General features: G+C 35.6%; 1 protein-coding gene across 2 annotated transcripts in view; it reads left to right on the top strand.

Moving 5' to 3' along the window:
* The window catches only part of PLPP1 (phospholipid phosphatase 1), a 91,207-nt gene that overhangs the window by 25,880 nt on the left and 51,706 nt on the right, over positions 1–13,621 (top strand). The window contains exon 2 of one of the 2 annotated variants that reach the window (XM_047855029.1): positions 4,258–4,412. The exons of the other annotated variant lie outside the window; for it this stretch is intronic. Within the exon in view, the coding sequence (XP_047710985.1) occupies positions 4,258–4,412 (155 nt within the window). The remainder of the gene's footprint in view (positions 1–4,257; positions 4,413–13,621) is intronic. 2 annotated transcript variants of the gene reach the window in all.

Here is a 13,621-nt window from a genome sequence, read left to right as displayed (position 1 = left end):
ATGTTTATTTTATTTTTAAGAGAGAGAAAGAGCATGAGTGGGGAGGGTCAGAGAGAGGAGGAGACACAGGAGAGGGTTTATTTAGAGAAGCATCTTCCTATAACACTAACTTGAACACAGTATTCTCCATTACTATCCTAAAATATTATTGAAAATTATCTCTATGGCAGAGAATATTCCATTGCTTTTTATTTATTTATTTAAAAAAATTTTTTTTTTCAACGTTTTTATTTATTTTGGGGACAGAGAGAGACAGAGCATGAACGGGGGAGGGGCAGAGAGAGAGGGAGACACAGAATCCGAAGCAGGCTCCAGGCTCTGAGCCATCAGCCCAGAGCCCGACGCGGGGCTCGAACTCACGGACCGCGAGATCATGACCTGGCTGAAGTCGGACGCTCAACCGACTGCGCCACCCAGGCGCCCCTCCATTGCTTTTTAAACAGAGGTGTCTAGGGGGATAGATATGCTATGGTGTGTTTGTGTGTGTGTGCGTGCGTGTGCGTGTGTGCATGCGTGTGCCTGCCTTAGTCTGCTTGGTCAGCTATAACAAAATGCCAAAGATATGGTGGCTTAAACAACAAATTTATTTTCTCATATTTCTGGAGGCTGGAATTGTAAGATCAGGATGCCATCATGGTTGGGTTCAGGTGAGTACTCTCTTCCTGGCTTATAGATGGACACCTTTTTGTTGTGTCCTCTCATGGCCTTTCCTCAGGCATGCACACTGAGAGAGAGATCTCTCTTTTTTCCTCTTCTTTTTACTAAAATGTTTTTTTTTTAAGTTTTAGTTATTTTGAGATCTTGAAAGAGAGCATGAGTAGAGGAGGGAGAGAGAATCCCAAGCAGGCTCTGCACTGTCAGCACAGAGCCCAATATGGGGCTCTAACCCATGAACCATGAGATCATGACCTGAGCCAAAATCAGGAGTCAGACAATTAACCAACTGAGCCATCCAGACACCCCCTATCTTTTCCTCTTCTTATAAGACCATTCCTGTTGGATTAAGTCATTGGATTTATGACCTCATTCAACCCTAATTACCTCCTAAAAGACCTACCTCCAAGTATGATAAAATTGGGGGTTAGAGCTCCAACATAAGAATTCTTTGGGGCACTGAATTCACTTCATAGGGATGTGCTTCTACACATGTGTATATATAAAATATATGAGCAGTAGAGATAATAATTGTGATATATTTAACCTGAAGAAAGAGATTCATGCTTAGACAGTGACAGTCCAGTATTGAAGCTCATTATTGAAGATTCTTCATAAAGATATTGGAGTGTTACTGCAGGTGGTATAATATTATCATAAAAGGGTGGTTACCTGAGATACCCTTTTTACTCAGACCTCATAGACTACTCAGTTCTCACTCTCCTTAATGTCTCAGTATTTGACATTTTACCTTTCTAGATACAGGCTTGATACTCTTACCTCTGTTGGCTTTTGTATCACAACATTGCCCTATTTCTCTGTTGTTCATTCTTTGCCAAGAATGGCCAGTGTGTGCTGCTGAATGAAACAGACACAGCCCCTGCCCTCTAGAGCATGGAATCATCTTTTCTTCCTTTCTCTCCTACAGTCTCTGTTCATGATTTCACTATGGATATTAGTCATTAGCTGATTGTTTTATCTCTGTTAGTTTTGATTTTGGCTGTTTCTGAACTGTTTGATTCCCCTGGCTTAAGTTACCACTTCTAATGCCAATAACTTGCATATTTCTCCCTACTTCTGATTGTTATCCATTACTCATTTAGCCATTTAGTGTCTTTTCATTTAGAGCCAGCTGTGTGTGTGCCTGGTGCAAAGAATACGAGAATGATAGCATCTTTGCCTTGAAGTTGCTGACAGAATGTCAGAAGCAATATATAGTACAATGTGATAGATGAGTCTATAAGGTGCCATGGGACAGATAAGTAAGGCATGCCTGCCTTGGACTGAAGGGGAAATGAGAGAGCAAGTATCCCCATTAGAAGGATGAACATATATGAAGGCACCTAGGGTTCTGAAAACATAGTATGTTCAGGTAACAGCAAATGGTTCAGTGTGATTGGAGTCTTAAGGGCTACATGGGGAAGAGTGAAAGATGAGGCCAGGCTAAGAAGTTACCAGATTACCCCAAAGGCAATATTCTCAATAATACTAAACTAATTTTGTGCCATCATAAACCACCTTCCACTCCTAACTTCACATTTCTGTCCGTGGGACCACCATTTTATTTCCAAACCCTGAAGTTCACCTTCAAGTCTGCTTCAGTAATTATGACTAGGCGTGAAGTTGAGTCATTTCTATATTCACAACACTCTTTGATGCATCCTTCTCTATTTTCACTGTCAACACACTACTTATCAGTTAGTTCCTGGATTGTTTCAAAGCTGTATGAAATGGTCACCTTTCTACTTTTTTTTTTTAAGTGAATTTCTCACATCCTTTATCTTACCCTGTTGCTGATCCTGTCTGAACAAAGAGCACAGTGATATTTTACTTCCTATAGGAAAAGTCCTTTTTTAGGCCAGTATTTTAAATGCTTCATTCTTTCTATTAAACACAATAATCTCAAGCACTGTTTATCCCCCAAAAAACACCCATAATTGAAGAATTAAGAGTAATCTGTAGCAGAGAACATTTTATTCCATTCACTTTGAGTTTTTTTATGAACATAATAAGTATTTTATACTGAACAAGCTTTTCCAGACAACACATCTCCTGCCTCCCGGTCTTGCGTTCTTTTCACAGTTCTAATCTCTTAATTTATCCAGATCACTGGCCTCCTTGGGAGGCCATATATACATTGACTCTGGAATCAGCCTGTGTTGGAATCCTGGTTCGACTATTTATTAGTTTCAGCAAGGTCTGCATTTGTCTAAGCCTCATAATAACTTTGTGTGAAAAATGGGAGAAGTGGTATTACCTACAGGGTTGTAGGTAAGGATGGAGTTACTCTGCATAGCATAGTGCCTGTCATGTGTGAGCATGTAATACATGTTGGCTATAAAATGTTATATACCTTGAAAAACCCCTTGCTCATTCCCTGTCTGCTCTTGTTAGTGCGACCTCCTGCTACGCATGCTTCCTTATACCACGAAATGCTCTCCTTGAGCCCCTCCCTATTGCCTATAGTTTACCTGCTGTTACAAGTTCAATTCAGTTGCTTTTTTAAAAAATCGTCTTTTCTAATTACTTTGGTTCACGTTGACCTCTGAATTCCTATAGGACCTTTTATACCATTTAAGAAATTAGCCATACTTTCTTTTTATGGTATTTCTTTGTAAATTTGCAAACAGTAAGATTCATTTTTTGTCATACATTCTGTGAGTTTTGGCAAATGCTTAGAGTTATGGATAACCATCACATTTAAGATACAGAACAGTTTCATCACCCTCTAAAAGTTTATCTTGGTATTACTTTTTAAACCATTTCCTCTAGTGTATATTCTGTGTCTACACGTACAGTTTAGGCTCTTGAACCCAGGGTCTGTTTTATACTAGTTTGTGTCTCTCTGTATGGCCTAGGCTAGTACTGAGCTAGTAGTGAGTAAATGCTTGACTGTTTGAATTAGATGAAACAAAGCATAAAAACATGGTAAACTTGAGCCTATTACAAAGCTACTAACTTATTTAACTTCTCTTTTGTCTCTCATTTTATTTGGGTGAAAATTTCATTTTTCCTGTATAACTTACTGAAGTGATTTGGAGCCTTGCCAGGGCTAATAAAAATCATTTTAAATTTATCTTGAGGGTAAAGACTGAAAGACTACTTTCTCTCAGTTTTTATTATCAGATGTACTTATGGTTTCTATTTTCTTTCTTTCCCCTCCTTGACTATTTTTGGCTGTTATGATATTGCTCAAAATTAATGTATTCACAAAGTTTTCCCTTTTTTTTCTTAAACATATTTAAGATACTGAACAAGTCAATTAAAAATAAATTAATTACAAAATGTAAAATATAAAGCCTTCTTGTTTTTTCAACTTTATTTTTCCATGGGCCAATTCCATGGGGATTTCTTTATTGTATGTTTTTAAAATCAGAGGTCAACGCAAGTAAGAGAATTTATACTTGATAAAGGTGGGGCTGATTATGGACAAGCTAATGCTGCATGGTTTCCTTAATCTTCACTCTTGGGTATTTTGGAATATTGATCCTTTTCAAGAAGTACCAAATATGGTTAAGATTTGCATCCCATTCAGTAGACTTTACTTCCTAATGAAGTGAACTGAATTTAACCATGTGTGTCTTTTTTTCCCTTCCCCAACAGCTTCCATGCCTATGGCTGTTCTAAATTTGGGCCAAATATATCCATTTCAGAGAGGCTTTTTCTGTAAAGACAACAGCATCCAGTATCCGTACCATGACAGTACCGTCACATCCACTGTCCTCAACATAGTGGGGCTTGGTTTACCCATTTCCTCTGTAAGTAAATTAATAAGTAGGTAGTGATGGGTATGTTGTGTGGAGGTTGGATGAGGTGATGGAGTTGGGGTGGGAGTAAATCTGTAGCACTGTCTTCACCAGTGTTGATATGGTGAATGACTGAGGAGGATACCCACTGTTTTAACCTAGAGACATTGTTACTTCAGTTACAGGGGGATGTTACCCAAAACAACTTGATGTTATCCTGAAGAATTAGAGAATGATTATTTTACAGTAGAAGGGTTCATTTAAGTCATTTGGACCAACCCCTTTCAGTACATCAGTTTCTTCACTTGCTTAAGCCCAGTAAGCTGTTTTATGGCAGAGCTATAACTAAGATGATGCTTATTTTATCCTATTTTAAATGAAAATTGAAGCTATAAAAAGGAGATAGATTTATTTATTAAAATCGAGAAAACACCAGCACAAAGAATATCAATACATATGCAAAATAAAATCCTCGGAATACATTAAAACTTACTATTTTAAAAATAGTATTGACCTAGATAGTTTATTGGTTTATAGGATAATTTTGGTTTTCATTTTTTTAAATAACTGGGAACTTTCCTTCTAGGTTAAGTTTCACAAATTAGGGTTAGGATTGACCAATGAGATTTTGTGATTACTGTCTTTTATTTATTTATTTTTTTCATGATTACTTTTTTTATCCTTGGCTGTGATTCCTGAATCTTGCCCTTTGCTGTTTCTCTTTATGTGACTTGGAAATAGAAGAGAAGGAGCAAAGATTTACTCATTGAGTGTCTTGGGAGTGTAGCAGTTCCTGGTGTATTTCTCCTTTTGACCAGTTGTCTTTTGCAGTTGGCTTCCCCAGATGGTTGACTTAAAAACTTTGTCTTAGCAGACCTCGCAGGCTTGTTTCCATCATAAGACTGGCTAGCTTTCTTTCCCTATTTTGCCCTGATGGCTAAGAATAATAACCTAACTACTTCTTTGGTTTTCCATTTCATACCTGAGTTCTTTTTTTTCTTTTTCACTAGCAGATTTTTGTGTTGTTTTGTTTGTTTTTGGATGGTCTTTAGCACTTTATTGTGGAAGGTAAGGGGTACTGGGTTTTTGTAATGTATCAAGATATATTAAATATTTCCTTTTATTGTCTACACATTCTAATTTGATTGTAAGTACTTTCATAGGATTAAAAGAGGAGAAAAATCTGGAATTTACTTTAGGGAAATAATTAATTTTTCCCTAAAAAGTAATTTCCATCATAATTGGTAAGGTTTATTTTAGGCTTCAAGCTTTTGAAACATTGTGCAGCAAAGCGTATAGTATTGCTACTTAGATGAAAATAGACTGTACTGTCTTACGGTAACTGTACTTTGTATGAAGTGCAGGGTGTTTATTGCAGCTGTTATTTTGAGCAGCTATAACCAGATAAAGTTTTTAAAAACTATCCCTTTACTTGAGGAGATAATTGCTTGACTATCAGGAAGTTACTTTTAGTTGTTTGACTTGGTACATTTTATCTGTTTCTTTACAAAGGTTAGTTATATAAATAATAGATACTCATTTCTGAGTTTAAGAAAATCTGTTATATAAAGGAAAAAGAAATCACCCTTAGTTCTACCACCTGAAGACAGTTAATATTTTGATGTTATTTCCTTTAGTTGGACATTTTTTTAGGTCATTATGAACACATTGGAAATTCTGTTTTGTTCCTTTTTTTTTTTTTACTAGTTTAATAAAATTTTTTGAGTTATTAATAAATATCAAGCACCTTTTAATTTAATAGCAATAAAGCTAAGTTTTTAAAAAAACAACAGGAAAAGACTTAGATAGGAATCCTTGGGTTCTTCAATACTAATTCGCATAAGGTTGCTATTGAGTGAAGTGACCTGGTATAGAAGACAATTTTATTTTCTGTAAAGTGGTTTGTGTTTGATGTAACTTAATATGCATACATACTTTATAATTGGATGAGTACTAAGATTTTAAACAGTGACTTTATTTTACAATTTGAGGTCTATAATCTTTTTAAAAAATGCGTTCTGTACTTTTTATCAGCTAATCAAAAAAGATGCAACATTCAGAAAATTATAGATCTCTATGTTTTTGGTCTTAAGGTTTCTTTTTGGGTTTTAAGAATCCACTTTTTATTTGACATTTTTTTTTTCCTCTCCTTTTGACTTCAAGTAGGTTTATCTTCTCCCTCTGTAATTCCTCATACATTACTTTCGTAAATTTTTACATTTCTAGAAAACGGTAAAATCCTGAATTTTCATGCAAACTTTCAGAGTAATGATAGTAATGATAAAGTAAGTGTAAATCCCAAATCCCTGTGTTGCAATGAATTAGTGCACTTTTTCTAGAGTTTAAAATGTATACAGTTTGGGAATAGAAAACTGTTGTCTGTGTTTAATGGGTTATTTTACATTGACTTGAATAGTGAGTGTGAGTAGTTGCTTTTTTTAAGTCTTTTTTTTTTTTTTCTGGTTGAAACTTTTTTTTAGGTCTTGATTGCTCCATGGTATAACCTTGTAGTAAAAATGTTTAGCCTAAAGTAATGGTATAGACTATTTTCTGTGGCCAGCTTATAAAAACTCCTAAAGAGACACTGTATATTATTCACAGTGATGTCAACTGCATCATGACCAACTGTGGGTATATTTGGATATATGTGAAAAAGGCTTAGACTGTTTATATATAAATTTTCTTATAAATTAGTGAGGAACAGATGAATGCCCTAAAGTAAAGTGAGTAAAGGGCATGAACAGAAAGTTGTCAGTGGAAGGCAAAAATTGCCAAAAATATTTTTAAAAAGATGTGATTTTTTAAAAAAAATCAAAGGAGTTCATTTTAACTTAATTTTATTTATTTTTTTAAAGTTTATTTATTTTGAGAGAGACAGAGAGAGTGTGAGTAGGGGAGGGGCAATGAGAAAAGGAGACAGAATCCCAAGCAGGTTCTGTGCAGTCAGCATGCAGATCCCGAGGAGGGGCTCGAATTCATGAAAATGTGAGATCATGACCTGATCCACAATCGTGAGTCAGATGCTTAACTGACTGAGCCACCTGGGTGCCCCAAAGGAGTTCATTTTAAAGCAACACTGATAAAATGGTTTGGCCTGTTACATTGGCAAAGGTAAAATCTTTCCCTAGCTTGTCAAGTGTATAAAACAAGTATTCTCATATCCAAAAGTGGGTAGAAGTATAAATTCATGTTAGATGAATATATGATTAGACCTAGAAATTATGTTTCAAATAGTTTACCCTAAGGAAATAGTACCAGTTTCTTGCAAAGAATTAGTTACAAGAATGTTTATTACAACATTATTTTTTTGTAGTAGAAAATTGGAAATAAATTAGTTCAGCTTTAGGAGACTGTTTATGATTTACCCCAGTGATGAAATACTGTAATATCCATACATTTTATAATTTTTGATATTTATTATACTAGAAAGATCTCTTTAATATATTAAGTGGGAAGGAGAAACAGAAGAGTGGTAATGGTTCTCTCTGAATAGTGAGATTATTAGTATATGAGATTATTTCATTTTATCTCTCATATTTCCTATTTTATTTCCTCCCATGAACACATACAATTTTTCAAATAAGGAAGGCTATTTAGAAATTTTTTTTTAATTTAGTAATTTTAAAACCCACTAGAAAGTTTCCCATTTTCATTTTGATAAACATGAAGCTTAACTGTCTGAACTGTATACCCATTTTCACATAGTTTTTCCAGAAGCTTAACTGTTCAGTTTGTGGGTTTAGTTTAGTCTGTCTCCAAGAAAGTACCAAAAGAAAAGATTTAAATAATGATATTTAAAAAAATATTCCTTTTAATGTTTATTTTTGAGGGAGAGAGAGTGTGAGCGGGGGAGGGACAGAGAGAGAGGGAGACATAGAATCTGAAGTAGGCTCCAGGCTCTGAACTCTCAGCCCAGAATCTGATGTGGGCTCAAACTCATGAATTGTGAGATCATGACCTGAGCCTAAGTTGGACGCTTAACCAACTGAGCCACTCAGATGCCCCTAAATAATGATATTTTGAAGATGCATAATAAATCAAAATAAAAATTTCACTCCTTGTCCTTGTTGGGTTGTCTGTGGACTTGAGTGGATTTACTGATAAACCCATATCTCCTTAAAGACAGAAATTTTGTACTATAATCCAATTCTGACGGTAACCACCCAGAATTGGCATTAGATTCCACTAGTTTAAGGTCATAGTCTCCAAAAAGACTGTCCTTACTTTAGTTGTCAGATGTGAGTTTGAGGGTCCGCAGGTCACCCACACTTCTAACCAACTGGCTACAAATCTAGAGGATTTCCATGACTTCCTACCCCTACAAGACTGCCCTCACTTGAGATAGCAGTCACAAGTTTGGGGGTCTCCAGGCCACCTATACTTCTCATCAATCTACTACAAATTTGGAGGTTCCCAGGACCTCAATTTCCCTTGAGGGAACCCTTGAGGTTCCCTTAACCCTCAAGAAATGGGGCTAGGGGAAGCCTGAATGCAGAACTTCTCTGCCCTCTCCCAGTGGAATCAAGGCTTGTCGCCCTTCTAGCACTCTGATGGATTCATCAAGCTTCAACTGTCTGTTTTTATTGGGGTTTCGGGGTTTCATGTATTTCATTCATATTTGATTAGGTATGATTTACTGAATCATCAGCCATCTGATTAAGCCTCAATCTCCAGTCCCTTTGGCTTCCTTAGGGCTCTAAGCTCCATCCCTCTGATCACTTGGTTGATCTTTCTGGTGACCAGGACCCTACTGTGAGTCATCTTGTCAGCATAAACTCAGGTGTGATCTAACAGGTTCATGAATAACAAAGATACTTCTGTGACTTAGGAAATCCCAGGAATTTAGTCTCTTCGTAAGAGCCAGAGACAAAGGCCAAATTCTTTGTTATAGACACATCTTTCTATCTTTAACTCTATGGACTTGGTGTCTTGAACACAATTCTGCACTCAGATGTTGGTTGATAAAGAGTAATCTTAAGAAGTTTTAGGTTTTCCTTTTCTTTCAGTCTCCCAAGTAACGTTTACTGAGGAATTTGATGTTTTGTCCCTTACAAGATTTCTATTAAAGAAAACATAATGCTGACGCTTATTAAAATGGTGACGAAGACTTTATTCAAGATTATTGCAATAGGAACAAGAGATGGAGTTCATCTCTGAATACAACAGAGGCAGACAGTGTGTGAATATCAGGAGATGGAAAATTACTAAGAGAATACTTCAAGGGTAGTGGGATTCCTGCAAAACTTACCTGATAGGATTCTTGTTCAGGGTATACCAGGAGCAGATTGCTTTTCATGCTATGTTTGAAAGAGGTAATGTGTAAATTTGGTATATTAATGATTATACATCCATTTAACAGAACACTTGAAAATATTTTGATAAATCTTAATTTATATTGGATGTACTTAAAGGTAAGAAAAGTTACATAAATATTGAGTATATACTGCTGATTATGAAAACTGAAGTTCTCTTAGTTTCATAGTAGCCAAACTTACTGAATTTCACTGTTGTTTTCCTAAATGCTATGTCTTTTTAAGGGATTCATTGGAAAAAATATCTTCTCATAAAATCTTAAAAATAGTTTCAGGGATTGTTATGGAATGCCTTTGCTAAAGTTAAGGGATGAAGAACTATTGCTTCACATGCTGGGCACAGCTCTACTAAATTAGTGGACATTATTTTCTAACTTAAATTGGTTGAATGTTATTTCAAGACGAGAAACCTGATTTTTGAGAAGCCCTAAAATCTCTTTCTACTACATGAATTTCATCAATGAATTATATGTGAGAAGAATATTGAAATTAAAATGTTGATTTTGCTTACCATAGAAATTAAGTCATCTTACCATATAAATTGCTTTCAGAGTTCTGTTTCCTCACCACACTTAGATCTCTTCATCACCCCTCACTTTTTCAAGCAGAAAGGATGTAAATTTTTATTTAAATGTTTATTTGTTTTTGAGAGAGCTAGACACAGAGCACAAGCTGGGTAGGGTCAGAGAGAGAGGGAGATACAGAATCTGAAGCAGCTCTAGTCTCAGAGCTGTCAGCACAGAGCCCGATGGAGGGCTCAAATCCACTAACCATGAAATCATGACCTGAGCCAAAGTTGGATGCTTAAGCGACTGAGCCACCCAGGTGCCCCAAAAGGGGCATAATTTAATTTGGTGAACACTGAGTTGGCAAAATGGCCAAATACAAATGTATTTTTGATGGATATAATGACATTTGTATGCAGTTATATTAAGATATATAAAAAGGTCAAATTTATCTTTTTTACATTTTTTTATACAGTTTATTTTGAGAGAGTGAGCGAGAGAGTGATTACAAGTGGGGGAAGGGCAGAGAGAGAGGCAGAGAGAGTGAGGGGCAGGAAGAGAAGGAGAGAGAATCCCAAGCAGCGACTGTGCTTTCAGTGCAGAGTCCAACACGGGGCTTGATCTCAAAACTGTGAGGTCGTGGGCGCCTGGGTGGTGCAGACGGTTAAGCGTCCAACTTCAGCCAGGTCACGATCTCGCCGTCCGTGAGTTCGAGCCCCGCATCAGGCTCTGGGCTGATGGCTCAGAGCCTGGAGCCTGTTTCCGATTCTGTGTCTCCCTCTCTCTCTGCCCCTCCCCCGTTCATGCTCTGTCTCTCTCTGTCCCAAAAATAAATAAAACGTTGAAAAAAAAAAACAAAAACAAAAAACTGTGAGGTCGTGACTTGAGCTGTAATTAAGAGACAGATGCTCAACTGACTGAGCCACCCAAGTGCCCCGAATTTATCTTCTTTATGTTAACTCTCAACCTTTTTGTAAAACAGACCATTTTTATTTTGCAAACTTTTCATCTCTGAATGTATGAAAATATTTGCACAGCAATACTTGTATTTTTTTTCATTATGGACTAAAGAGTCTGAAGGCAGAGTATGTCAGTATGACTTATTTTGGAAGTATCATCTGACATACTTAAGATAAAAGTGTAAGCATTTGGGGTGCTTGACTGGCTAAGTCAGGGGAGTGTGCACAAGGTGATGAGTTCAAGCTCCATGTGTGGCATGGAGTTTACTTAAAAAAAAATGTAAGCATTTGTGTTAAAATTTCATTAATGTATTTTTTCTTTCATAAATAGTATTTTGAAAACTATAGATGGGGATGTTATGTACTTTTTTTTAGGTTTTAAGAAATTGGTTGAACTCATGACCCTGTGTGTCTTTGAAAATTTTTTTGTAATTAAAAATAAATTTATACCTTGGATTTGGCAATGAGTTTTTAGGTAACAATACCAAAAGCATGGTCCTTGAACTCAATAATGGATAAGTTTGGCTTCATTAAAATTCAAAATTTCTGCTCTGTACACAGTATAGCAAGACTGAGGGAAAATATTTACAAAACACATATCTAGTGAAGGACTTTATTTGAAATATACAAAGAACTCTTAAAACTCAACAATATGTAAATAAATAGCCCAATCAAAAAGTAGGGAAAAGATCTGAACAGACAGTCACTTCACTGAAGTAGATATATAGATGGCAAATAAACATGAAACAATGGCCAGTATCTTAGTTCGTTAGGGAATTGTAATTTAAAACAATGAGATACCACTATACACCTATTAGAATGGTTAAAATTCAAAACACAACAGCAACTGCTGGTGAGGATGTGGAGCAACAGATGTTCTCAGTCATTGCTGTTGAGATTGTAAAATGCTTTAGCCACTTTGGAAGACAGTTTGTCAATTTCTTGGAAAAGTAACCATAATCTTATCATATGATCTAACAGTCATGCTTCTAGGTATTTATCCAAATGAATTAAACATTTTATGTCCACAGAAAATCACACAGTATTTACAGCAGGATCTTTATTCATAATTGCCAAAACTTCGAAGCCACTGAGATGTCCTTCAGTAGGTGAATGGATAAACTGTGGTATGTTCATATGATGGAATATATACAGTGTTAAAAAGAAATGAGCTATCCAGCCATAAAAAGACATGGAAGAACCTTAAATGCATAATGTGAAATGAAAGAAGCCAATCTGAAAAGGCTACATACTATATAATTCCAACTATATGACATGCTGAAAAAACTCTGGAGACAGCAAAATGATCTTTGGTTGAAAGGGGTTTGGGGGTGGGGACAGAGGAGGGATGAGGGATTGGTGTACAGAAGGTTTTTGGGACAATGAAATTCTTCTGTATGAGGTTTTTGTGGTGGATGCCTGTCATTATGTGTTCATCAAAACGCGTAGAATGTACAACAGAAAGAAACCCTAATGTGAACTATAGAGTTTGGTTAATAATAATATATCCATAATATATCCGTATTGGTTCATCAGTTAAAGACATTGATAATGGAGGGAAATTAACGGTTGTGGTTGTGGAGAGGGAATGTTCCTGCTCAGTTTTTTTTTTTAATCTAAAATTGCTTTAAAAGGTAGAGTGTATTAATTAAAAAAAATTTTTTTAAAGAAAAAAATTTGTTCATCAAGTCTAGTGAAATGTCAGTGTTCTTTGGCTAAATATTAGTAATGATTGCTAAAAATGATTATCCTTGTAGTTAATGAATATTTATATATTCATTGCTAGGATTAGGATTATGTGGTAGGAAACTAAAATTTCAGGGCTACACTTCATCTTATTTATGTTAACTCATAGGAGTATTTTGACTTCAGATTATTGGTTCTCAGGAAAGGAGTGCAAAATTGGTTGACAGTTTAATAAATAAAATGTTTTACTTTATGACTTAGTCTGGCAAAGACTTAAATTTAGAAAACATGACAGTTACTTAAAATTCAGTGCAAGCTTTCAGTTTTTATAATGAAAAAATAAGGAAACAAGTCTTGTGACACAGTCTGATAATTAAGAGAATACATGTGTGGGAGATGTTTAGTACATTTTATGTAAGGGATCATTGCTGTTTCAGGTTTCATTATGTAATAAAACTCAAATAATTTAAAAATTTTTTAGCATCCTGAAAACTAATAGGTTGAATTTAGAAGCTTCTTTTCACAGTGAAGATGTTATCTAAATACAGGTCCATTATCCCAAACTCTTGGAGTCAAAACTTTTTGAATTTTTGAAAGGTTGTATGATTTGTATATCTTATGTAATGTTCTCAGCAAGAGTCTAAGACATAATCAAAGACCTTAATATCTGTATAATGAAATATGACTAGTCCCAATTAAGTGAGGTAAATAAGGACCAGGGTCATACCTTCATTTGTTCAGGTTGGATTTGGATACCA

The sequence above is a fragment of the Prionailurus viverrinus genome, chromosome A1, assembly GCF_022837055.1.
Source record: "Prionailurus viverrinus isolate Anna chromosome A1, UM_Priviv_1.0, whole genome shotgun sequence".
NCBI lineage: Eukaryota > Metazoa > Chordata > Mammalia > Carnivora > Felidae > Prionailurus > Prionailurus viverrinus.
The sequence above is the reverse complement of the archived record's forward strand: the minus strand, read 5'-3'. Positions and strand labels throughout refer to the sequence as shown.